Genomic DNA, 26,773 nt, shown 5'->3' on the forward strand with positions numbered 1-26,773 from the left:
TGGTCACGTGATTATTTGTTTGTAATTGTTGTCCTTATTACCGAGTAGTTGTCCTTCTTGGCCGCCATGTTGGTGTTGCGCTCGCTCCAGTCATAGTTGACCTCCTCCTCCTCCTTCTCGTTGAGCCACATCAACTCTTTGGTGGCGGCCGTGACAAAGTTGTGCAGCTGCTCCAGGTGGCGCAGGCGAGACTTGGACGAGTTCTGAACACAGAAGTGTAAACAAAAAGATAACATGAGCCAAAACAATGTTAGATTTGAAAGCAGAACATTGTGTGTGTGTGTAAGGTGTGACCCCCGACTCACCAGGAGCTTCCCGTACTGCTGGTCCAGTTGGCTCAGGTAGTCTCTGTAGGCCGACTTGCTCACAGGTGAAACCTGACTCTGCAGCCGAGAGTTCAAAGTTGAACGCCAACGGACATGCTAGCATAAAGGAAGTGCTGGAAGGAGCTCGCTAACCTCATCGGCCTTGGCCCGCTCCACCTTGGCGCGGAACTCTTCCACGGAGAGATGCAGGCCGCGGTGGCTACCGAGGTGAGACTCGACGGCGGGCAGGTCAGCGCCCCACTCGCCTTGGTCCACGCGCCGCTGGTTCTCCTCCACCCAGCCTAGCAAGTCTTGGACGTAGCGCAGCGTCACCTCGTCCAGCTCGGGGCGGAGCCTGACGGGAGCCTGCTGGAGGACCTGCGAGGTGTGCACCTGCGTCATGGGCACCTGCACCGGCGCCACCTGCGACAAGGTCACGCCTGACTTGAGGCGCAGGTTGTACTCGCTGCGCAGGTTCACTAGGCGCTCGTGCAAGCGGTAAACCCTGCAAAAAAAGATTCATTTAAATTAGATATAAAATGACTGCTGACAAATAGACTTTTTCTTTTTTTTTTTTTAATACCTGCGATACATCTGTTCAGCCTGAAGGTGACGCCCGTCTTTAAGCGTCTGCACGTCGTTGAAGAGGAAGCGAATCATGCCCTCGGCTTTTTCCAGATCCGCCTCCACCTCGGCCGTGTGCTGGGCGGGCTTGCCTGAATTCAACAGCCGCACGTCCTGCGACAGTCCCACCATCACGTCACTCTTTTTCACTGTACAGTTTTCTTTACATGTCTAAAATAAACTGAATTAACATAATTATTTTGTAACTTCTGAATTGATTAGATAATTGTTTTTTTTTTCTAATGCAGATTTTTCTTTAGTTTAGAGATTTTCCCTTTTCTTGTATTGCCTTTTTCTCACTCACCGTTTGCAAGAGCGCCTCCACCTGGTTGAGCTGCTCCTCGCACACACCCGACTCCATCTGCACCTTGCCGACGATCCTTTGCAGACGCTCCAGCCTGCCAAGCGAGAGAAGGGGGTTAAAGTTCACAGGTCACACCAAAACAACCTAGAAGAGAGAGAGAGCGCTCACTCGGTCCTGCGCCGGCCTAAAAACTTGTAATCGTATCCCTGATGCATGAAGGCCATGGTGGATGGAGTGAAAGCCCAGACGATATGTTTGAACGTGAACGAAAGTAAAGCGAGGGAGCTGACTGCCTGCTCAGCATGTGATTCTATGTGCAACTGTCATTATGATCGCGTGTTTGGTGGACGCTTGCTATGCCTGCAGCAATCATGTGGTTCCTCTCCTAGTTCTTGCCAAAGTGGAACTGAGTCATCCCGGTGGTCACACTGTGCCACGCGGCTCATGATTTTTTTTTTTTTTAAGTATCGCTTTAAGCTTTTGTTGAGGTTAGTGGGAGACTCGCCTCTCAAACTCGGTCCTCAGCAGACGCTCCCGCTCCAGGATGGCCACGTGCAGGCGACCCCATTCCTTCTCCACGTCCAGTGGGTGGTAGCCCGGCGGCACCTTGACGTGGCCCGCCTGCACTGCGCCCTGAAACACAAACAGGGCAAAGGGGTGGAAAAAATTCAAACTCAAATTGCCATTTATCTGCTCATTAAGATGCAGGAAATGTATCCATTTTGTGCAGAGGATAAAGAATATATGACTATTTGTCTGTCTTGTGTTTGAGTCTCAGTTGCTTAAAAGGTTAAAAGCACCGCAACATCCTTGCTAATTTTGTTAGCCTGTCTATATGTTTAACACTGTGCATTAGCATTAAGCTAACAAGTGCTACATGTGACTGGTCCGTTACCTCTAAAAGCTTGTGCAAAGACTCACCTCAAGGGACTTGAAGATGTGTTTGGAGCGATTCTTGTCGGACTCCTTGGCGGGGAGCTCAGTCTCCTTGAACTTGAGAAACTGACGCCAGAGAACCTGCGGGATGCAAACATCTTCAGTTGTCTAAGTTCTCCAAATGAGCTTTCAGGGTCATGGGGTTCCCTGACCTCAATCTCCTCGTAGCTGGTGGGGAACTTGCGCTCCTCAAAGACCAGGATGTGGTGTCGCATCCACTGCAGCAGCATGGTGACCAGCTCGTTGTACTCCTGCCAGCGTAGTTCCAGTTCCTACAACGTTTCAGGTGAGACGTGGTAGAGCCCTGAGCTCATGTCGGAAATTTTCCTGTACTCACGTTAGCCTTGACGCCGTCCTGCACGTCGGGCACCCTGGGCATGGCATCGTACAGCGACGACACGTATGTGATGATGGATTTCTCGTCGGGATGCGGCACGTCCACATCTGCCGGCAAACGGGACATTACAGTTGCCGCTCTCGTTTTGTTTGGGATTGGCCGACGACGGGACAGCATGGCTCACCCTCGGGGTCCAGCAGTCTGGTGACGCCCAGCTCGCGCTCAGCCACGTTGAAGGCCTGCTCCAGGTTCTGCTGGTTGTTCTGCCGCCCAACTTTCCCCATGTCGATCAGGTTGGGCCTGTCGGGACAGCGAGCGGGCGTCAAACCTCTACCTTCTTTTTTTAAATGAACAGTTAGCCTAAGTAGCGACTGCATTTTAATGTTGCTCATTCTGGTGGTCCTTAAAGTATATATTTTTTTGGTGCTGTAAAAAGTTGAAGCTGTCACGCTGTAGCTGCAGGCCATCAAAGTACGAGCCAGGACACGAGCGCTAATACCACACAAGCTTCACATTCCCCAAATCGGAAGCGATAAGCGGCGACGACAACTAGCATGCAGCCACAAGCTCAGCTCGGGAAAAAGATTCTTCGTGTACATGTGCAGGGTCCAGTCCTGCTCCAGGTAGCAGGCACGTCTGTAGGACAGCCTGTCCCTGCTCATGTGAATCTCATCCGTCTCAGGACGCTTTTCACGGTCTTGGCTCTCTGGGGTGGCGCCCTCTTGTGGCTCCTTGCTCTTCGGTCGCCTTCTGGACCTGAACCTCCTCTTCAGCTTCAACATGACAGCGGTGAAAGGCGACAGATCCTCGTCGAAACTGCAACCTTGTTTCGAAGGCGGACGAATTGGGGCGAACTGGAGGTGGTGCTCGCAAATCCGCGTGATGCAACACCAACCAGAACCGTGCCAAGTCCAGACCCCGCCCAAACGCGCTCAGTAGTTGGATGTTAAACATGGATTGGATTCTATTAAACCGGCATCGTCTCACCTGTGTTTGTGAATGATGGCGTTGAAGAGTTTGCCGTCGCGCCAGTTGCTGGTGAAGTTGTCGCAGCGGAGACCCGGGTAGCCCTCCACCATCCGCTGGGACCACAGCAACAGACGCTCCTTGGCCGTCATATCGTCCGACTGGCCATTTACTTGGATGTCCGAGATCTGCGCCAAAAAAAAAGTTGGGGATTGCAGGTGTACCTAATAAAGTGACTTGAAAGTCACCATTCCTGCTAATTTTCTTCCGACCAGCGTTGGATGAGTCAGTCGAACCGAAATTAAACTCTCCGTTTCCAGACTCACCAAATTTGCAACAAATGAGTCACAAATCCAGATTGGACTAAATAAACTCTAATTAACGTCAACGAGGGCAGAGGAATGTTGGCATCGTCTTTTCCGATGCCCTCAAGGGAAAATTCTTTTTGAATCACACATAAAGAGAAAAATGGAAAAGTCCTGCGTGATATTTTTACGTGTTTGTTTTGCTTGGCAAGGTCGATGGCGACCTAACAATCACAGGATATCTGCTTTTTGACTACTTCTTTGTGGTCTTTGCCTATTTTCAGTTTAATTGGCGCTGCTTCGATGACTCATGACCAACATTTACCGACGGGCTCTTTTTTTTCATAGACAAGCAGAAGACCACGGGGGAAACCCGAGAAGAATGACTCAGAGCCTGAATGGAAAAAAAGGACCACCACCCAGTTCCTGCTAAAAACCTCTGCGGGAGGATTTTTTTCTTCTTCTTCTTTTTGGTGCTTTTTGGTCTTGAAAAGAAAAAAAAAAAAAAAGGAAGTTGACTAATAAATGCCAACCAGGGTATTCGTTCCCACCACTGTTGAAAGCGATCACGCCCACGTCCTTCCCCAGGCTTCCCTCCCCCGGGGAAGCACTGAGTCACTAAAATCAAACCCCACATCCCAACATGACCATTACAGCTTCAAAAAAATTCCTGCAACTCCCACTCCTTTGGACTCAAACTTTCCAAAGTATGCTGCCCCATGAAACAGCTCATTCTGATTTTTAATCTAAAAAAGGTTCCTCCTCCTCTTTCCTCTCTGAATTCTTGAAAACCAGCAGTCTGTTTAACGAGGGTCCAAGGGGTACCTGGAAGTGAAGGATGATGGTCCAGATGAGGCCCAGGGTCAGCTTGGGGTTTCCGTCGGCAATGTCGTCGTTCCTGATGTTGACCAATTTGACCTGTGATGGTTGCAAAGCGACCCGTCGGTGAGATAAACGAGGACATGCGAGCTCCTGGGATGAGAGTTTTCGACCCACCTGTCTGCGCTTGAGAAAGTCCAGCGCGATCTGGACGTTCTGGAGCTTGTGGAAGCGCATGCGGCCCTTCTCCCTTGGCTGAAAGAGAAACCAGAGGACATGCATGGTTGGCCAACGGTGAGGAAAGCATTGTGGATGACTTGGATGAAGGTGCCGGGCCACATGTGACCCCGAAGTCAGATCCACATGGGAGCACGCGTGACCCAAGCGGGACGTCGAACGGCTGACAAGTTGCGATCGCTGTCCGTTTATGATCATGCAGCAGTCAAAAGTACAAAACCACTTAACTTTTCAATTTAGTCAGCTCCAATTTTATCATTAATTAATTAAATGTAATTTTCAATTAAAAAATAAATACATTTGAAATTCTTACACTAGAATATTTAATTAATTAATATAATTAATTAAAAGAAAACCAATTATGTTTAATAAAATTGTATTAATATTTGACTAATTAATGTAATTAATCAAAAGAACAACAATTACTTTTAATATCATTGTATTAAAGTGATTTAAAATATTCCACGGTATTTCTTTAGTATATAAAATTAGAAGAAGATTTTTTATTATGATAATAAAATCAAATCCTGAGTTGCATTTGTCTTATCAAGAGCTGAAGCGCCCTGCCAAAAAGTGAGCTCCACTTGTCTCACACTTTGTCATCCACTTCACAGCAAGTGGCACCTGACGATTAACATCCAAACATGCAGTTGATGTCGGAGTGCGGGGATTTTTTTTTCTGGGAGGGGGCGTGGCTTTGCTGGTGGCAGTGGGGTCATGGTGGAACGCATGCCCTGCCAGAGCCAGGCAGCACTCACCAAGCGCACGTTCCTCACGAGGTCACGTTCCCTCGGCTAGCACGGCAAGAGCATCACGACGACGAGGAGGGGAGGGGGGGCAGGAGGGGTGTAAGGTTGTTAGAGCCCCCCCCAAAAAATGAGTCAAGACGGCGGCCAAGAATGAAAATTAGTGTAAGAGGAGAATCAACACATGCCACACAACAGTACAACAACAACTAGAGAAAACAGCACAAGAAGCGAGGGAGGGGGAGGAGGGAGGTAAAGGCGGGTTGAAAGGTCAAAGGTCACTTACCAGAGTCTCTCCGGAGAGAACCTCCAGCAGGGAGATGAGGTTGTGGCCATCGCGCAGGTCCTCGTATAGATCGCTGACGTGACGCTGGGCCTACAAAAACAAACAAAAAAAATGCTACAAAATTGAGGGCAGCACAGTGTATTAGTGGGTCGTATAGCTGACTCGCAGGCAAGGGGTTCTGGGTTTGGACACACATTAAAAACAAACAATCATGCGTGTTAGGTTCTTTATCTGCGCTAAATTGTCCACGTATGTTATTTGTCTAGATGCGTCCTAATGTTCATTTGCTTCTGCAACATGGGTCACAATATTAGGAACAGCTGGAATCGGGAAGACAGCACACTGGCAGACTTTTTTTTTTTTTTTTCTAGCACCGCACTGCACTCCATGCGTTTAGCACTTAGCAGTTACGTCAGAGCCAAACACGAAGAACCTACCTCAGCCTTCCAGTGCTGACGGGATAAAGGAGAAAGGGCGTGTGGTGGAAAATGGAGTGATGAGAAAGAAAAAAAAAAGATTAGGGAAAGAATAAATGATTTTTTTGGGGGGGAGGGTGACTGGAACCTAAAAATTAACACAGGTTTTGCATTTCCTTCTTTAGCAAAAAAAAAAAAACTGTCAAGTTGGTACCCCAATGAAGGATGCTTAAAAAAAAAAAAAATCATGAAGATGAGTCAGCTCCCGTATAGCCTCGTTTCCATGGACGCGGAGTCATAAAAACACCAATCAAAACCACATCCTGGCCACCCTGGCAGACTGATGCTATCGCAGGACCCACATGGCAACCCGTGGCGACGGTGGCAGCAGCCCGCTTGGCCCACTTTCGCTTCCTGAGCATAACAACCCGCATCTCTGTAACCATGACAACTCAGCCGGCAGAGTGTCAAGTGATTTTCAAAGTGCGTTGTTGTTACTGAAGAAAAATGTGACTTTGTCATTGCAGTCTTGTTTTTCCTGTGACTTGTGTGTCACAAGACTTTCACTTACAGTCAACTCATTGATATTGTTGGAGCGGAAAATTAAGTAGCGGCGAGACGACAAAGCCGCGCGTTGTTTCGGAAAACCAGATGAAAGGCATCGCAGATTTGATATTTGCTATCTTAGATGAGCAAGTGGCGTTTCGTACCTTCACTAGATGCTTGTTGACCCATTTGGTGAAGGTCTTCTTCTGAACTCGGTCTCGCTCGTCTGGCAGGGGACAAACAATGAGGTCAGTGAATAAGACCAAATCAGAGGAGATTGCAAAACAATGTCACGTCGCACGGGAACATGTTGCACCATGTGCACATTCCTCAGCATCAGGACATCAAAGACGCAAGATCTCCGAGGTGGATCCCAAAATTTGTTTTTCATACCGGAGAAGCAGTAAAACGTTTTAATGCAAAATAGAGACGAGCTGCACAACAACAATTGCTATTGAATTCATAATTCATTTACGATAATCATCCTCCAAGAGCAGAGTTCACAACACCTCAGGGGGCGTGGCCTGTTGGAAGCCCACCACCACCGTCAACACGCAGCACACTTGTGCTTCTCCAGCCCGATAAGAAAAGCAGTAAGACTCTACCTTTTCTGTTGCCCATAGACTTGAGAACACCCTGGTAAGGCGAGTCCTCGATGAAAACTCCATCGCTGCTGTCCGACGAGGACTGTCGCAATTCAACCTCCATGGCGAGCTACCAAACAACCTTTGACTACGATGAAAGCGACTGCCTGTTGCTGCTCCTCCGACTTCCTCTAAGCCTGAGCCGCCACGCTTTTTGTTCCCCCACACGCGCACACCAAAGCGTGCCTGCAGGCAACCGTGTCACTCCAGAAAGAGAAGAGAAGAATCTCTCTCTCCTGGACTGGCACGGTAAAGGTGCGACCACACCCTAATTCGACAACAAAACCCCTCCTCCTCGGGTCTACTAAGACATGACAAGTGATGACTTTGAGGTTTTGGTTGCACAGGTGAACTGCGACAAGGAAAATTTGTGACTAAGTGGAGTGCTGTCAAAATTTTGGGTTTCATCTCATGACACCAAATCACAATAAAAATTCAATCACATGTTAAAGTCGTTAGAAGATAACCGGCTCTTTGTCTGCAGTGGAAAAAGTGACTCGAGCTGGGTGGCCATCCTCTACCGCTCGGGCGGCAAAGACCACATGACGACCATGAGTCAAAGAACAAGAATGGACTCAAGCGTTCCGGTAGCAGCATTGAAGTTGGAAATTCTGAAAGGCTTTTCCCTAATTTTTCTTGGATGGTGTTCAGTCTTTTATACAAGCTTTAATTGTAAGGCGCTCCAACAAACCAAACAAGGCAGCCATTAAGTTTCATCTTCAAGTGTTAGCGACTTGTCGATTGGAAGCATTTCACAAAAAAACATTGGCTAATTCACGTCTTTTAAATTCCCGCAAGAGAGCGTTCGGAAAGAAAGGATTCTTGGGATGCTTTGTCAGGGAGGAAACTTGTCGGGACAAGAGAAGCAAGACGAGGGTGGGGTGCTTCCACCCCCTCCACTCGACCCCCAGCCCACTTTCGACACACACCTGATAGCAGAAAAAAAAGGCCACTTAATGAGCCAGAGCAAAGACCCATGTTGAATACCCGCATCAAAGACCCTCTTAACAAACCTACTTTGAAGACAAACCGCTACGATCCATCTCAAAGCCCAACCTCAAAGACCATCTCAAAGACCTTCCTTAAAACCCCAAAGGACATCAAATACCCAAGTCTAAGACACAACTCACCAACTGTCACCCAAAGGTCAACAACCATTCTTAAAATATCCCCCTTAAAGATCACCCTCAAAGACTCACTTCAAAGACCCCCTAATTGCAACACAGGCAAATGACAACTAATATCCATTAAGGACTTTTGTTCAACTGTCTACAAATTCACATCAAATTAATAGAATGCGTCTTTGCGGCTGTCATGGATGTTTTTGGTGTTGCAGACTGCCACGCTTGTGCATTCTAGACGAGGGCGCGGCCGCCAGACCCCCTCTCCCGCCCCCTTCTTCGGGGGGCCCTACCATTTGCCAATATCACTCCAACCATGTCAGAAAAAACAAGTGCAAGTGAAAGCATGCGTGTCCATCACAGAAACAAGAATGCAAAGCAGCGCCAGGTACCATCTGGCCCCTGCGGCATTATGGGTCGGCGCCAAGCTGATATACAACTACTGCACCAGAAGTTCTGTTACTGTTCAACAGTGTGGAATGTGCACTCTTGTAAACATTACTCATCGTAGGTGAAAAATTAACTCATTCAGTCAACAAACCTTTTTTTTTTTTAATGTGTTGTTTTTGTCGCCCTCTAGTGGCAATAGACTGCAATAACACTTGAGGTTAGTTTAGGAAAAAAAGGGGAAGGGCAGGGGCGTTGAGGTTTGGTGGTAATCATGGCAACACAGTGAAAACATGATTCTGTTGACACGGATGTACGCCACTTAGCAGTTGCAACAGTTTACTGATGCAAAAAAATATTTGTTGTACACGTGTTTCTAAACATAATGACATCAGAGTAGAAAACAATGAATCGGACCAGGCTAGAAAGGGAAATATAAAATAGGAATATCACAATATTAATAATAAATAGATAAAGTGATATGTCTAGCAATATTTCGAAATAAGTGGATTTTTTTTTCTAACTATAAATAGCCATAAATGACAAGGGATCAACAAATCTGCATTTCGCAAGCTTTTATAGGACAAACTTAAAACTAAAAATGAAATGATCTCCATAACCTAATGCTAAAAAAAATAGACATTTTTTGAATTAGCATAAAATGTGTCAAGGGTCACATAAAGTCATCTTTGATTAGAATTTACTGTTTTAATTTCTATACCAAATTATCCCTCTGTTAATTGTAACAAAACATGACTAATCGAGTCCACTCAGTGCTGCAACCAGATGCAAAACAAATCAACGCACAGTGCGCATGCGTGCGTCAACTCTCCTCCTCCTCCTCCTCCTCCCTAATAAAATCCGCCTGCGGGGAAGTCCGTGAGCGCGCGCGCGCAAACATACCTGCGCAACACATGCGGCTATAAAGGTGCGCGTCCACGTCCTCGCATCTCATCTCATGGATATAATTCATCATGCGATAAGTGTAGGCGCCCCGCGCCACCCCGCCGTCTTCCACGCGAGCCTCCATGCCGCGTGGATATTTTTTTTCCTCCCCTCGAACTTTTTGTGTCTACACGAGCTCCATGGAGGAGGAGAACCGAGCGTAAAGTGTCGTCTCGGATTGCACCCAAGTCCAACCCACTCCTGCTGGTGCGTTCAGTGGCCGTGCGTAAAAAGATGCCATTTACGCACAGCCCCGCGCACGCGCCCGAGGGTTTTTCTCCCCTCCTCGCTCTTTTTATTTTCCGTAGCCATGTGTGACTTCTGCACCGCCCACCACTTGCATAATCCACCCCAGTGCGCCAATTAAACCCACACACGCAACACACACACCCGCACAGAAGCACACGGGACACACATTTCCCATAGTCGTAAATTAGTGTGATAAAAGTCTTTTAGAACGGACACTTTTCAACAAACAGAGATGAGAGTGCATTTATCTTGCCACCAGCCACCGATTGAGCAACACTTACAGTACAGAGTACACATTTAGCCATGTTTGCAACAGCTGCGCGTCATAAATAACCCACGGACACGCACATGCACGCTGAAGCTAAGCTATTGTTGTCTTGTGAGCAGTAGTGCTCAACCATTCATGTCCTTCACGGCGTGTGGAGGAGAATATCAGAAGACGTAGGAGGACTCTTGAAAGGAGCCGTTTGTCTGAAGTAATTCTCTCGGGCATGTTTCAAATTGTGTGGTCGTAGACCACCGCAAAGTATCTCACTGAGTGTTTATGATACAGTAAGTTTCGGAAGGAAAACCGGATTTATTGGGCCCTTATGGCTAAGAACCCAATGGACAAAATGAGCCTATAAGAGGCAGCTTCAAACAAAAATGGCGGACTTCCTGTAGCTTTTCGGGCATAGTCTTGAGATTTTTTTGTGAGTCTTGTCATGGTAGACGTGTCTAGCAAATTTTATGTAGTGAACTGAAACGGGCTTCAGGGACTGAATTTTAGTTAGTCAAGATTTTTTTGCAAGTCAGCAAAAAACGTGCATTTCAAACCATGGTAGATTTCCTGTGGTTTTTCAAGAATGGCTTGATCAAACTTTTTTGTGGGTTTGCTCATGACAGACACGTCTACCAAGTTTAACGTTATGAAGTGAATTTGGCTTAAGGGGCCGAGGATTTTTGGGGCAAGTCATCCCAAAAAAATGTCATCTTCCCAACAAAATGGGCTTTGCTTCTCTGGAGCTTTTGTGGGTCTGAAGGAAACATTGTTCTATAGCAGTCTTCGTGTCTGTGTGCAGTAAAAGTGGGCTCCTCTCCCATCGTGAAGTCTGTTATTAGAGAGTGAGTGAATGACTCACTGCAGTGTGGAATATAAACTGCACTGCAGTTTTGGGCGCGGCTGGCCACTAAATGGAAGCGGCCTTTAATGGACTACGTACTTTGTGGCAGGACGATATGAAAACTGTAAAAATCCTGAAGACTACTGTTGAAAAATTTGCAGGAGAATCTTTTGTTATGATTATGTCTCCGGGATACGACGTCTGAGAACGACTGGTGTCAAGTTCGTCTCCTGGCTTGGAACTTGCCGAGCTTTTTTTAAACGCCGCCACGCACCTTCCTAATGACCCAAAGGCACCTTGGGGCTCCAACTTTAATTACCGAGATTGAATTCAGCCCGCTGGGATGATAAGTATCAAACAATATGATCCTGATTAATAATTATCACAGAGCGGTGTCATGTTCTTGTGCGCTTTTGAAGCTATCAAATTCAGACGTGACATCAACATGGTGTCGTCTGTAACGCGATCCCGTCTCCAGTGCAAACAGACGCAGTATTGACACTGGCCTTTCAAATTTGCACGCCATTTAGCAGTCAAAAGTTGTTAGCAAGTCCACATTCTGCAAACTATCATCTTGCTAAGAAACTATTTACTGTACACGGTTAAAAACCTCTTAGGTGGAGGCAATTACGAGGTCGATCTTGTTATTGTCGTTGGAGTATGTACGTCAAAAGTCAGCTTTTATCGCGGCTAAGGTGTGTCCCGTCCTTTTCCTTTCTTTTTATGACCCCAACTGCACCACTGAGGCCGGCTAAAGGAAAAGCACATGGCCTGGTTGGTCGGGAAACAATCGCACCAAGATGGCCGCCGTGCTTTGACAGCTGCATTTCAAACAGGTTTGTCCAACATGCAAAACAAGCAGCCTAGCTTCTAGACTTAGCCTCAGGCGAGCTTTCAACGTGTCTGAATTAGGCGCGTCCAGGTTCCTTACCAACAAACATTCAACTGATAGCATGGAAAACAAGTTTCAAACAAGTTGAGCAGGTCGTACGTCAGGGTAAGTTTGATGTCTATTTTTAGAAGTTTTCCACGAATGACAGCGATTGTTTTCATAAGCACTATAATGTTTGCAACAATAAGGCGCGTATGTCACTACTTAAAACTTTAAATTGGAGTAAGAAGATTAAATTGACATTTTAAAGTTAAATACAACTGAACTGAATCTAATAAAAAGATTTAAATAGCTGAATTGTGAGTCATTGCGTGCCACTAGAAGAAGCCAGCGGACCACGAATGGGACCCCGACCGCACTTTGAGAATGACTTAGCGTATAGCATAGCGTAGCGTAACCGACAACACAAGGTTAGAATTTTGTTGCGCAAACTATGATGAAGTCGTAATTTTCAGGCGGGTGGAAAAGAGCTGAATGAAGTTGAACTTTTTGTTTTTTTAAACATGCCATGTTTCATTTTGCAGTCAACTTCAACAAATGAAGACACGAGCGGTCTTCCGGAACCTAACTTGCTTCGAAGTAGGCGCCTGTTGCCTTGACAACGCACCCAAAGAAACTCAGCAGTCTGAGCCCCAAGGAAGAAAAACTGACACGCGTCCAAAACCAAAACTAAAAGCAGCCGGCGCCTTCTCGCTGGCAATCACGGGGTTAACTCCAGCACTGTCAATCCTCAGGAAACTGAGCTGAGGGAGGAGCGGGGAGGGGGGCCGAAGGGGGGGGTGGTGACGGCAGACGGGATAAGAGCGCAGCGAGGACGGCGGCGAAGACCGAGACCAGCCAGCATGCAGGGAAAAAGTTTCCGTCCTTGGACTTGAAAGCGGCAAGGTCGCCCCCCTCCCCACTTGAGTTGCCCTTGAAAGTGGCACAACGCCGCTTACCTCGCTTCCTGCGAATTCTCCAGCGCCACACCAGCAGCAAGGTGACCAGGTGGCCTGTTGCCACCAGCGAGGGGAACAAATTTCCTGGGGGGCTCGCCGGCATCGGGCCTCGCGTAAGAGTGTGGCGATCGCGGCCGATTTGCCCACACGTGGGAGGGCGCGTGGGTGGGGGTGACAGGTGAGGAGGGGAGGGACAGAGTGGGAGGGGTAGTGGCGGGGGGCGTTAGGGGTGTGGTGCCATCCGGGACGTTTGCGAGCTGCAGCCAACTCCTCCGGTAGTTTTTACAAAGAGAGAGAAGTCGCGGCAGGAGCACGCCTTCCTCCCTCCCTCCGTCGCTCTCACTCACTCCCCCTCCCTCCCTCTCTCACCCCTAACCCTCCCCCTGCACTCACTCCTGCCGCAGCTTCTAAATGATAGCAAACAGACACTCACGAAGGAGACAAGTTGGAGCGGCCACTCACTTCCTGCATTACTTTGCCCAGAACTCCACTCCTGCCTCTGCACAGCTCCTCAACATTTAAAAACAAACAAGAATGCTCCACCTGTTTCAAAATAAGAGACAAGTCAGAGCAGGGGAGTGCCATCCTCTCTCCCTCCCTCCCTCCCTCCCTCCACCTGCTCCACTCCTGCCCGTCCACGCAACTCTGCATGGAAATAACCTCCAAATTAAAACAATAAATAAAACTTGAGGAAAATGAGCCACAAGGAGTCCAAACTCTGAGCAGGAGTGAGACCTCCTCTTGTTCCCTCCTTCACCCTGCACTCCACTATGCCCCTGAGCTGCAGGGGCATGGTGGAACAACTTCTTAATTTTCCAGAATAAACAAGACTCCTCCAATAATATTCACAAATCCATCAAGTCAGTTACCAAGCGGGACTCCCAAGCAAAAATCCCGTGCTTGCCCACCTTGCCCGCTGCAGTCTGACATGCCGCCATACATACATAGTCAAGGCCCGAGCTCAGTTTTCCGCACTGCCTTTCCCATTGCAGGATCATGCAACCTTTTCCTCCCTTTTCTGTAATGTTTACAATCAAGCCTGAGCCATTTTTCCCCACTCCCGCCCCGCTTAACGCCTTAATCCCGCTCAGCGAGACTCATTATGCAACTCCCGTGAAGGCTAATTGCAAACTTATGGGCAGAAAACTCTCCTCAAATTCTTCACAGCTTGTTAAGTGATAAGAGCTGAAGCAATATTTTTAGCCTCCTTCGCACCACATGTCAAGCGGGAACAGTGGGGCCGATTTCCTGGTAGCATCAAAAGCGCCGATTTGGCATCAAGTCAGCATCAAAGAGACGTTTTGTCTGCAGTGTCACAAGCAATCCACTGCAGGCAAAAATAAGGGGCGTTGGCGCTGCTCGGATCGATCCAGGGAAGATGAAAACATGGCGGAGGCACGATGATGATGATGATGCAAAATTCTATACACACAATGCAAATATTTACTCAAGTACTGCTGCCCCGTCATGACTGACACGTGAAAGCGACCAATGGCGGCAGTGCACTGCCAGAGATGCAAATCGGGCTCAAGTCACGTCAAAGAGCTGCAAGTCAATTTCAATGAAGTTGTGCTCACCGAAATATTCAAATTGAAGTTTTAAGAATTCATTCAAAATATTTGTAGATGTTCTTTATTTTAGACTTGAGGGGGATCATTTCAAAATAGAGATTTCATGCCAAACCTAAAAAACCAGGGGGAAAAAGTCCCCCAACCCCCCCCAAAAAACGTGTTTTGTTTTGAAAAAAAGTTCACATATTGAATTAGAACCACTTCTCGGGTGAAGCCGGTCCACATTTGCATGGAGCGCCATTTTCATGTGGGTGTACCTAATCAAGTGACTTGTTGGTATTAAACTCCATTTGTCAACCCGTGACATGAAACCACAAAAAAATTGCGTGACAACAAGGCAAAGCAGCATTGACGCACAAAGTTCTGGCCAGCCATGTGAGCGGAACAGATGTGCGGAATTCCGCCCCCCCCCCCCTGTCCGCTCCAAAAGGGAGGAGTCGGCGACCGCTCCCACACGTGCGACGACGCACAGACGCTCAGCATCCTCAAGTGCCCGTTCGCTCCATAAACACTTAACGCCTCATGAGTTCCCGTAAACACCACACACAAGATCTCACACCAAAAACAACAATGTAAAAGAACTTTAAAGTGGACCGAAAACGTCAAAACAGTAAATAAAAACGTACCACGTGGAGATCCAGGGCAAACACAGCAGCACAAGTCCATCCTGCCTTCTTGCGTGCTCGCCACTTTTCCTCAGACCTGACCTCTCCACATTGTGTCTTCTAATCAGAACCCAATGGGAGGCGGAGGCGGAGGGAGGGAGGAAGGCAGTGAGGGAGTGAGGGGAAGAGGAGGGGGGGGGGGAGCTAAGGGGAAAAAATAACGGAATGAAAAAAAAAAAGTGGAGGCTCGTCAGCCGGGGAAGTGAAAAGCAGACGGGCGCTGTGAGCCGAGTGGAAAGAGCATCTCATGCGTGCTGCTGCTTTACCCTGGATGGCTTCCATGTGTTGCAAAGGACGAAAAAAAGAAAAAAATGGACAAAGGGCGGAAAAGTAGCCTGACAAAGAGGCCTCTGTGGAGGTTGTTAAAAAATAAATAAATAAATGCTGCGCCTCATTTTTTTCCCCCACAGCTTCCGTCTGGGCGCAAGCAGCACATGAGCGCTAGATGCTCAAATTGCGAACTGTCAAACTCGATATTACGCAAAAAGAATTGTGCAAACTACACCAACCAAGTCCAATTAGCTTAATGCTAACAAGAATGCAAACTGCCATAGAAGGGCTAATAAAATAACATCTGCGTGTGACCATTCTAAAAGTAACAGATATTTAAAATAGAAAATGAAGAAACTAACAAAATTGTATTTTTCAGACCTAAACTAACGAAAAATAAGAAACTAAACGATTATAATAGAAGAGAGAGTGCAGCCAAGATAAACAGCGGGCCGCAGCGGCCACGAGAAAGCATTTCCATGCTGACACCTTTTGGTAAAAAGGATGAACTGTCGGCGCCCGCCTACCTTGACCGTTTTGAATCAAAAGCTCCATGAAGTCTCGGTTACGCGCGGGCTCCATCTTAAGGCTCCCTTGTCACGTCTGAACGCATTGCACGGCAACGGAGAAGACACACCAAAAAAAAAAAAAAAGGCGGCAGAGGGCAAAGCAGGCAGTCCGGCCCGAGAACCGCGCGGAGGGGGGCCGCCGCTTGCCACATGTTACACCAGCGTCTTCACGGAAAACATGAGCCAGCCTCCCACCACACCAACCATAATACACCTTAAATATGGCAGCAAATAGGAATTAATAGAATGGAGCGTCTCATCAACCAAACAATTTCGACCCTTGGTTATGAATCTTAATTAGACATGATGAGCGTGCTGGGTTTCCGCCTTCTTCTCATTTGGCCGCATTATTGCGCATTTCACAAATCGCATTATCGGCTCGCCTATATGAATCAAGATGGCTGAGATGACAGCAAATTAGTTTATAAACCCGTAAGCAGGTTAGCGGACTGTGAGCGACATGTGAAAATCATAACATGTCTAATGCAGCTCACCCCGGGGAAGGTTCGGGTTTGAGCGTACGGGAGGACAGTAGCGGGTGGTTGGAAACATCTGGAAGCTATGCGGGACGGGAAGTGCGGCCAAAAGGCTCAGACGGCTTCTTGAGTGTGTATTCAATTATATCGTCCAACATCTTAGTATAGCCAAGTCAACATAGTTTACGTTTTAAATTTTTCACCAGCGAGCTCTGCGACTTCTGCAAGCTACAAAAAGTTAAACGAGGATAAACGAAGCTTGTCAATTGCGCCGTTGTCTTGGCAAGGTTGACTCGGAAAAAAGCGCGGCTTCGAGGAGGTACCGCGGTTTTTGGCGCGGCCAAAAATATACACACGAGGTTTGGAAGATATTTACAAATTTTTCTACTTCTCCTCCGCCGTAATTTGACTTAAACACGCTGGTGGAAGTGCGCCATCCTTTAATTTTCAGACGCCACAGTGCCACGCCATCACAGCGTGCTGCTTTCTTTCTACGAGCAGCACCACAAAAAAGAAGAAAAAAAAGAATGGCAGCCTTCCTGTGTCTTGGGCGGGGTTGATCTACTTTTTTGAAGATGTACTCATGATAGACGGGCCTAACAAATTTGATCAACCTGTCATACCTCACAAAGCCTCTCAGAGCAACCCGAATTCCTGATGGAGTTTTATGGCGAGTGATTTAAGACGCCTGGTTGTCTTCCAAGCCGTTGAAACGCAACCCTGCAGTTTAGCGGCTGGTGTGGAAACATCTGGGAGTAAATTGTTGGGAACGTTCCAACATGGCTCACCTTTCACCCAACATACAAGAGAACAGTGATTGGTTTGTGCGAGCAACTACATTTCGAGCAACAGTTAGCTTGTAAAGTATCAATTACAGTGGATTCGAACATGAGCCCTGCGGCACTCCACGTGCACTTGAGTCTCTCCAGTGTGAAATAAGATGCTCCATATAATAATCTGACAGGTTATATGTGCTAAAGACTAATTGCTTCGGTATCAATATTTCAACAATAGCAAACAACTGGTTTGAATGTCATCATGGCAAATTTAAGCAATTGAGCACAAATGGTCCAAAATGGCCACCGGTGGGAAAGTGCCCTCTGACTGCCTCAAGAATTTTGTGTAAAGGTGACTGCACTCGAGTTTAAGGGAGTGTGTGATAAACCGCTCGTTGCCATGATTCATCTCAAAATGTTGGTAACCATGGCAACGTGACCCTCCACCTAAATATGACTCAATGCTATTGAGACAGAGGCGCTAATATTGCTGCTACTGGCAACACTCCAAGAAAAAAATCAAAACAGACATACACACTTCCTGTTGGCTCATGTTACAGAAATCATCACCCCAAGTCATCTCCAGGCATTTGCGCCCCCTTAAGGAGAGAAAGGAGCATTGTAGATTTCATCAAGAACTTCACAAAACTATGAAGAAACATCTTGCAAAGCAGTTTCATGAAAGGGTCCAACCAAAAGCGCCACCCAGTGGCCACTTAAGGGAAATGACTGACTTCAAAACACGTGGGTTCCATTCATTCTTAATATATGCAGGTATTTTTACAAACTAAACAAAATTGACACAAAGTGGACAGTTCATTAGGTACACCATGCACATTTAATGGTTGTGGCATTCCCGTTCGCAGACAGAAGCAGGTGAGGAATGGCGGCCATTCACGCGCGAAACTCAAATTAGCAATAGTGGCACGCGAGAGCTGCAAAGTAGCATGCGAGAGGCGCGGATGTGCATATCAGCGGAATTGGCCGACAGCCGCCGCGGGCTGGACGAATGTTTGTGGAGCATTCAGACAATTACACAGACACAATGATGGAAGGTTTCCCCGCCAAATGGACATTTAAATGATTAATATTTAACATTAAAACAGCATTTCACTCTCTGACCAGACTATTTGACTTGATGGAGTTGCTAACACGGCTAACGAGTGCATATTGATTGCGTCAAGGCCCAGTCTAGCCCCCCCCCCCCCCCCCAACTAGGTTTATTAGCACTTTCACCACAAGTCTGTGTACACTACAAACATGAGCTGTGTCAAGCGCTGACCTTGTGGAGCCTAGTTAAGAAAAAATGTTTAATGCCTAGTCATCAGATTGTGCCGCCATGCTCTGCTTTGGTGAAGAGCATATTGACAAATCCCCAAATGAGCTGTGAATATTTGGGTCAAGAACCGAGCCAAAGCTGATTGGAACGCTCTTGGCCAAGATCCATTCAGAACTTTGAATTAAACTCCAGCTGGCACTCGCAAATGAACTTGAGCGATTCTTTCAGTAGAGGCCCAATGAAGCGAGGGAGTTTTTGTCTCTGGATTCCAAACGCGACCCCCCCACCTTGGCCTTGCCGAGCGGGTCGGACTCTTTCACATCCCTCCTCAAAACACCAAATGGTAAAAACAACTCCTGGCTTCTGTTATCGCCAAACTGCTAACTTTTGCATGAATGCTCAGTGGCCACAACATTAGGTACGCCTACACCAGTCAAATTCTTATCCAAAACGAGCTGGTTCAAGGATAAAGAACTTGCATCGGGGCTGAATGGGGCTGTAACCCACCAGATCCATCAGATGGAGCTGAGGAGCACTTTGTGGTATCCATCATCTGCTGATGGGTGTTTCTCCAATACTCCAAGACGTGGTGAACGCCGATTCCTGATTGGACGCCTGCTCGTCATGACCTCACGCATGCCGGAGACCGTCACGCCCCTTCAAGTCAACACCACGCGATTCAAAACACCGAGCGGAGACCACCTTGCGCTGTCGCCGACCTCGTTGCCACGGCGATACTGCATTGCCACTCGGCTTTGCCGCATGCATGCAGCAGCCCACTCCCTGCCCCCTTGCGGCCCCCACAAATGGCAACAAAAGCTACAAAATGATCCTCAACTTATTACGGCAAAAAAACAAGCGGATGATGCGAAGTACCTTTAAGAGAGCTGATCTCATGCTGTATGGATCTGGCTGGATCCATGTCACCAGCCAATCTGAGGATGCAATCGTCTCAAAAATGGCAAACAACCGGCCTGCCTTCTCTCTCTCACTCTCTCGCTCTCTCTCACTGGCTTACTCACTGAGCTTTGGGTTTTTGTGCCCTCCTGCCTCGCACACAATCCCTTTCATAGGGGAAGTGTGAAAAAAAACAAGCACACCTCCTCCGGCCCCACCCTGATGGTGCATCCTCCTCTTCCTCCTCCTTCACTATGTGACCCATTGCTACGATTAATAATACCCCCCGCCTCCCCCAGGAAGTGACTCAGCAGTTATTTGCCCTGAAAGCTGTATGCAGCAAAATAAAAAGCAGGTCATCTGTGCATCCAACAACAGTGCAGCTCTGCTTAGGATGTGACTTTGAGTCTGAGGAATATCATGAGATGCCTGCATGCAATTTATATTTTATTGTCGTAAAGGGACTCCAAAATAAGGCTATTTGTTATATTTTCTTTAAATAACTAGCTGATTAATTGGAATGGGTTAATCAGAAATCAGAAATTCTGACAAGCTATGCTAATATTAGGAGTCTGTCAACGTTCGACTGAGCGACGAGTCAGCAAAGCTAGGAAAGCTTTTTTTTTTTTTTTTCTTGTGACACATAATGGAATTAATCATCAAATAGCTCTGACAGTCACATGATTGCCGACATGTTGCCTCCCCTTGGTCGCTCCAGTAAAAATTTCATCAACTATTTTGTGTTGCCTCACAGCCGCTTTTCATTTTTTACAAGACGTAATTATGACAGAGTGGCATCTCTGTATCAAATACACAAAAAAATATTATTTTGCAGGGACTTACACAGATTTAGTTTTCATTTTCTTGTTTAGGATAACTAGCAAAAAGCTGTTAGCATCACAGAAGTTGCCTTGGTGGAGGTTAGCGTTCATTAAATGTGGATGACTTGATTGAAATGGGTGTCTGTGTCGCAAAAGCTGACAAAGCACAGTCCACCCGTGGTGGCTTTTCTTTTAAGCGGAGTTGGACGCAAAACGGCGGCCGAGGGCGAGCGCGGACGGACGGCTGACATTCCGTGCGTGAGTCGAGCTCGCTGTGGCGTGCCTGAGCCTGCGCAGTGTTAGCGCCATTGTTGTAGGGATGAGCAGGCAGCAGTCGTGTTGCCGTTGACATCATACAGTCTTGGTGAAGCAGCATGTGGCTCATGATGCAAAGTTAGTCACATCTATTTTCTAATAAATATTGCATTTAATTATTTTGAACAAATACTAAATAATAAATATATGCTGGGCCGGAGTAAAGAATGAAATGGGCCACCAGTGGCCTGCAGACTATACTTTGCCGACCGCTACTTAAAAACCTTTCAAAATAAAATTGAGAAGGTTCAAAATTTATCAAAGTGTGATGACAAACACGGCCACCATGAGAGCAAAACAATCATTTGTTTGTATCACGATAAGAAATCGGCCAAAAGTGGACTTTGGCGCCCATGACTTGACCTTTCTGCAGCTTCCACTCGTAAGTCTGTTTTTAGGAATGAGGGGGGGGGTTGCATAATTAACAGCTGTTGCTAAATCTCAGACTTGGGATTGGAGGAGACCGAAACTAAATCTCATGCCCAACAAGCCTCTCATCTCAGATCCGTTTCAAGCCACACTTCCTACTCCGGTTCCGGGCCAGGTTAACTTTGCACACAACTCAAATGTGTCCCAATACCTTTGTGCAAGTATGATTTTACGGGTCATATCTCTAAAATTTTTCAAGGGAATATGGCACTACATCAAAACCTGCAATAAATTTAACTGCACAAAGTTATAAATGTCTGTGTGTATTTTTATATTGTCAGTCTACATACTTTGCTGCACCATTTGTGTTCAATGGGCACAGCAGTTTGTGTGTTACTATTTTTAAGTTGCATGAAAGTCATCTGAGGGAAGCACGGCATTAATGGGTGGGGTATGATGGGGGGGGGGGTTTCTATACACATGCTCCCAAAACAAACTTATCATGTCGCCGTTTTAGATGGGAGCTTTCCTGGCATTTGCGCACGCACTTTAACGGCAGCGTAGTGTGTATTTTGGGTGTCCCTGAAGTGGGCGGGGCACATTGCATGCCGTGATGTATTTAAAGCGCCGTGTTGAAATGGAAGGTAAACAAGAAGGCTCTGTTTGCTTTGCACTGCTTTACTAAGTATTTTGCTTTTTAGCTACAGTTGGCTTTAGAATGAGGTGAGTTTTTAAAAAGTTTTGCCCTGATGAGCCTTCAACTCCAATGTAGCAGATATAAAAGGGGCAGGAAATGATAGCATGGCAGGATTAGAGGCGAGTGGGGGGGGGGGGGGGGGGGGGCGTGGGAAAGAAAGCAGCAGTTGGCAAAGATTCCGCCAACGGAGGAGTTTTTGTTTGCAAGCGAGCTCTACAAAGTGATCTGCGCATCCAACAACATTGCAGCTCTGATGCCATGTGATGTCACAGCACGAGCACGTGGGTTCGCATTCTGACACAGGCAGTCCACCTGGCCCTAGTAAAAGTATTACCTTTATACTTCTCCCTCACATTCTCGTAGGCCTGCATGTAGTCCTGCTCCTCGGGCAGCCGCTGGCCCGGGGTGAGCATGGCGGGCTGGGCCTGGCCCGGCTCCAGGGGACGCATGCTCGCCTTGACGCTGGCCACCGCCTCGCTTGCAATTGCGCTCATCTCTGGTCCAAAAACGAGTCAAAGTAGGACAAAAAAGCCTCGATCCCCCGCCCCTGCCAGCCTGGCCCTATGTGGACCCAGACTCAGCCTGGACTGCGTCTCCCCCCTGACAGACACCTCAACACACACCATGACATGTCAGACCCCTCCTCTTAAAGGCGCAGACCACATGCTTTGAGGGGGGTCCGGCCAGATGACACACGTCTGCTTCAAAGCGCAAATGATATCAGGGGTCATTTGAGGTCAACCAGAGTTGAAGACTCAATAGGGAGCAAAGTAAAGCCACTGTCCATAGTTTCAACACCCCCAAGCAAAAGGAAAGGCACCACTGATTAAAATCGACTATTTTCTAAGATAAGACGCACACACATGTGAGGTAGTCAATCAAAGACGCACTAAGGGTGTGCAAACTTCTGTGCTAATGTTTTAGTCATAAAATGATGTTTCAAGATCTGATTTAATTGGATTTTATAACCAACTTATTAATACTAAAAGCCATTATTTGACAGATATTGTATTCATAAATGGTTTCAGATAACACATACATTATAGAGCATTTAAAATTGAGCAATTTTCGGGGGGGGGAAACATGACGGGAAGGTTAATGTAAATTCTTGGTTGTCCTTCAGTTGTTTGTGTATCATCACATTGCTGCAGTACCCCACCCTGACTAATCAATATCGGAGGAGGGGGGCGTCTTATTTCATACCACACATTTGCTTGTCAATCGATATGCGCCACGCGACCCACCGGACGCTTCTTTAGGTACACGCAGGCCAATGAGAAGTCAACGCAAGAGCCGGAATACAAAGCAAGTTTTGGGACGCTCGATGGTCCAGACTATTCGGAAGCCCAAGAAGGATGGTACCTGCGATCCGGAAGATGGCACGCTCAGCTGGGTCCATCACGTCACCCGAGGCTGACTTGGAGCGTTTGATGCGGTGATGCTTGGGCAGGTTCCAGGGCAGCGTGTCGCCCGGTGATGGCGAGCCCCCCAGCGGGTACGTGTCGGCGGTGCTCTCCTCCGACGCCGCCCGGACCAGAGGCCTCCTCATAGGCTGGTCCTGCACCTCCTCGATGGCCTGCGGACAGGGATGCAGAATTACTACGACAGCTCACTGCATACAGTAGATTGCAAAAGTCTACACACCCTTGTTTAAAAGCCTTTATTTGGGATAACTCAGGGGGAAATTATAAGAGTCCCACTTAAGTTTGAATGGGATTGGCAACATTTCCAGTAATAGGACGGTGTGCACACTTTTGCAAACACTCAGTGTTTAACTGAATAGAAACAGCAAATTACTAGACTATTATATTTATTGCAAATGATTAATAATGTATTATTAATATTAATTACATTATTAATGATTCGAAATTGTTTTCATTTTCCCCCCAAAAATTTTTTGGCATCAAATGAGGCGAGGACTCATTACGACCTGACTGCGCTGAGTCACTGTCGGAGCAAAGCACGCTGCCTCTAAACTGGGCGCTGGCTGCGCCATCACACGCACTCTGATTGGACCAGCCAGCCGAGATTAAAAAAAAAAAAATCCGTCTGCTCCGGAACACAACTATATATCGAGAGTGTCACATTTCAAATCCCTCCAGACCGTGTTGCTGATGCACTGTAACACTTGTCTGGAAAATTAACACTGCCACAAAAGAATTACAATAGATATGATCTATATTTACAATAAATGATAGATAACAGAATAAACTAGAGCTGGAAGGCAGACAGAATAAAATAGATATAGAATAGCACATAGGTAGATATAGAATTAATGAATTTATCATAAAGGTATTAATGACATAACTAGGTTCAAATGTTTGCATCTAGGTTGCCATAGAATTTTCTATCATAGAATCATGCAGGTGTACCTAATAAAGTGGCCTGCAAGTGGTCTGTGCGCGTCATTTGCAGAACTTAAAGGGAAAACTCATTCAACATTTACGGGCCTCAAAAAAAGCCACCGCCACGTGACCGCTGATGTTTCTTTTATCTTTCGACTTTTCACAGCCATCCTTCCATCCATCCATCCATCCTTCCTTCCATCCATCCCGTGTGCAGGGCTGCACCTGCAAACAACCTTCCCCTTTCCGCAGCGACAGCGAACCTCATCATCATCATCATCCTCATACTCACGGTCGACATGTTCACAGGCGTGGCGGTAGCGGTGGGGGGCCCACGCAAACAGTGCGTTAGCAAGCGTCGCATGCAGGAGTTGATGGCACACTTCAACGCGCCTTCATCAGATTCTCTGCAGCAGGAGCAGCAGCGGGAGCAGAAGGAGAGGAGGCGCGCATGCGTGCTGCATCCCCCGGGGGGGGGGGCAGAGTGGGGGTTTTGGACTGTCCCGGACTGAAAGCAACGCTACGTGGAAGATGACTTTAAAGAGCTTGGAGGCTCGACTATTCTATAGTACCTATATTGTTCGTAAATTAGATTTCAACTCAATACAACTCTAAATTGATTTCAGATGTTCTAGTAGGCTTTTCTCAATTTGAGAACTGGTTTTGTGTAAACTACTTGGAGTTGGAACAAAAGTTGTGGGGTTACATAATGAGCGACCAATTTGTTGTGAATGGAGCACAGTGTGCCGGTCCGTTTTTTTTTTTTTTTTTTTGCATGCTATCCAATCACGGCATCTCGTGCCAGCTTTGTCAGGCCGTCATCCCTGAGAAACAAATTTTGTTTTGTTTTTTGCAACAGACAGAAAATGTCTGCCCTAACGTGTCCAGAGAGTGCAAAGGGAAACAAACCAACGAAGCTCACCTTGCTTTTTCTCCTTCTCTTCCTCCTCTTCTTCCCAGATGGTGATGAGTCCTCCAGGGAAGATGCCTCCGTTTCCTTTGGTGGCACCTCTACCACTTCCTGGATTACTTTCAGCTCCGTCTTCTTGATTATCTTTGGCTTCTTCACTTCCTGGATCACCTTCACCTCCTCCTTCACCACCTCCTGGCTGACCTTGACTGGTTTTGCCTTCTTCACCTCCTCTTGGACTACCGTCAATGTCTCTTGTGCCTGCTGGACTCCCTTCACCTTTTCCTTCTGAACTGGTTTTGCCTTCTTCGTCTCCTCTTGGACTACCGTCAATGCCTGCTGGACTACCTTCACCTTTTCCTTCTTGACTGGTTTTGCTTTCTTCACCTCCTCTTGGACCGCCGTCAATGTCACCTTTTCCTGCTGGACTACTTTTGCTTTCTCCTTGACCATCTTGGGCTTCTTCACCTCCTTTGCTTCCTGGACAACCTTCAGCTCCTTTCCCTTCTTGTTGGGCTTTTCCTCCTGGATTTCGGACTTCTTGACCTCTTTCTCCTTCGCGACCTCTTGGACTACTTTTTTCCCTCTCTTGCCCTCCTTCTCCGTAATCTCCTTCACCTCTTGGAAGGACTTCTTGGCTGCCTTTGGTTTCTTCACCTCCTCCTGGAGTGGCTTCACCTCCTTAGTCATAACCTGGGCCTCCTGGAGCACCTCTTTCTTCTCCTTGACCACTTTTGCCTTCTTGATGATCTTCTCTGTCTTTACTTTGGTTTCCTGGACTACCATCAGTACCTTCTCTTTTACGTTCAATTTCTGGACCGCCTCCTGCTCCACCTTCATCACCTTTGACTTCTTGACCCCCTCCTCTTGACGCTTCTTCATCTCCTTTGCATCTGGGACCACTTTTGCCTTCACTTGGATGGGCTCAGCTTGCTTCTCTTTGGGCTTTTTCCTCCTCTGAAACATCACAAAATAAGAAAAAAAACACGTTGCCTTCAGTTTTGTTCATGTTTGAAAACTTTTGTTCCCATGTGAGTGGATGTTGGACACTATTTGGCATGTTGATGGTGGCATTTGCGTGCACAGGCCTCTCATTCACTCACGTCATTGTGATGGAATGACGAGAACAACTTGTCGGCTTCCATTGTATTGCGTGACATTTTTTTTTTATCTTTGTTCACATGTGAGCGGCACACAAAGAGCTTCACACATGCAGGCGTGGTGAAGACAGAGACACACACACACACACACACACACACACAGTTTTGATATTTAATTTGACTTATCGGTACGGCAAACCGACGGCACAGTCCGGACTGCAGCTGTGGTTAAAAATAGAACCATTTTATTCATCTGCCATAGAAGTCAGGCCAATTCTTGATTTATTTGAAACATGATGAAACAGTTTTGACACTTTGGGCGAATAAAATAAAATATTGCTTCGATTTTGTTTGTCAGTTTTGGGTTGGTTCTGGGAGCTTGGATAAATTTTTTGGTCCAGATCTGGCGCTTGAGACCAAACGGGTTTCAAAACTTAACTGCTTATGGGCTAAACCTCTTAAGAGGAACTAACCTGATAAATCAGTTCATTGTAATTAAATTGGACTGCTAATTAACGACATTTTGGGAGTGGGTGGTGATTTGGTGACGTCATCAGACAACTGGAGTCGAGTACAAGTGAGCAGGGACCCCTGAAGTCCAAAAGGA

General features: G+C 47.0%; 1 protein-coding gene across 17 annotated transcripts in view; it reads right to left on the reverse strand.

The window, feature by feature from the left end:
- pleca (plectin a) overlaps positions 1–26,773 on the reverse strand; it is a 42,950-nt gene that overhangs the window by 15,389 nt on the left and 788 nt on the right. For 2 of the 17 annotated variants that reach the window (XM_088365907.1, XM_088365905.1), the window contains exons 3-20: positions 25,079–26,023; positions 23,174–23,387; positions 6,992–7,053; positions 6,303–6,317; positions 5,866–5,955; positions 4,774–4,851; positions 4,603–4,695; positions 3,494–3,660; positions 2,691–2,806; positions 2,507–2,613; positions 2,322–2,441; positions 2,155–2,250; positions 1,739–1,866; positions 1,234–1,327; positions 889–1,043; positions 459–810; positions 306–383; positions 42–203 (exon numbers count right to left, since the gene is read on the reverse strand). In XM_088365907.1, coding sequence (XP_088222033.1) covers positions 42–203; positions 306–383; positions 459–810; positions 889–1,043; positions 1,234–1,327; positions 1,739–1,866; positions 2,155–2,250; positions 2,322–2,441; positions 2,507–2,613; positions 2,691–2,806; positions 3,494–3,660; positions 4,603–4,695; positions 4,774–4,851; positions 5,866–5,955; positions 6,303–6,317; positions 6,992–7,053; positions 23,174–23,387; positions 25,079–26,023 — 3,072 coding nt within the window. Of the gene's footprint in view, positions 1–41; positions 204–305; positions 384–458; positions 811–888; positions 1,044–1,233; positions 1,328–1,738; positions 1,867–2,154; positions 2,251–2,321; positions 2,442–2,506; positions 2,614–2,690; positions 2,807–3,493; positions 3,661–4,602; positions 4,696–4,773; positions 4,852–5,865; positions 5,956–6,302; positions 6,318–6,991; positions 7,054–7,432; positions 7,697–9,882; positions 10,091–13,106; positions 13,303–15,303; positions 15,396–19,588; positions 19,765–22,145; positions 22,335–23,173; positions 23,388–24,448; positions 24,583–25,078; positions 26,024–26,773 lie in introns of those variants that run through there. The other 15 variants (XM_088365918.1, XM_088365917.1, XM_088365908.1 and 12 more) reach the window with 14 other exon arrangements.

Source organism: Syngnathus floridae, chromosome 21 (assembly GCF_059516105.1).
Source record: "Syngnathus floridae isolate MCC-2025c chromosome 21, RoL_Sflo_1.0, whole genome shotgun sequence".
NCBI lineage: Eukaryota > Metazoa > Chordata > Actinopteri > Syngnathiformes > Syngnathidae > Syngnathus > Syngnathus floridae.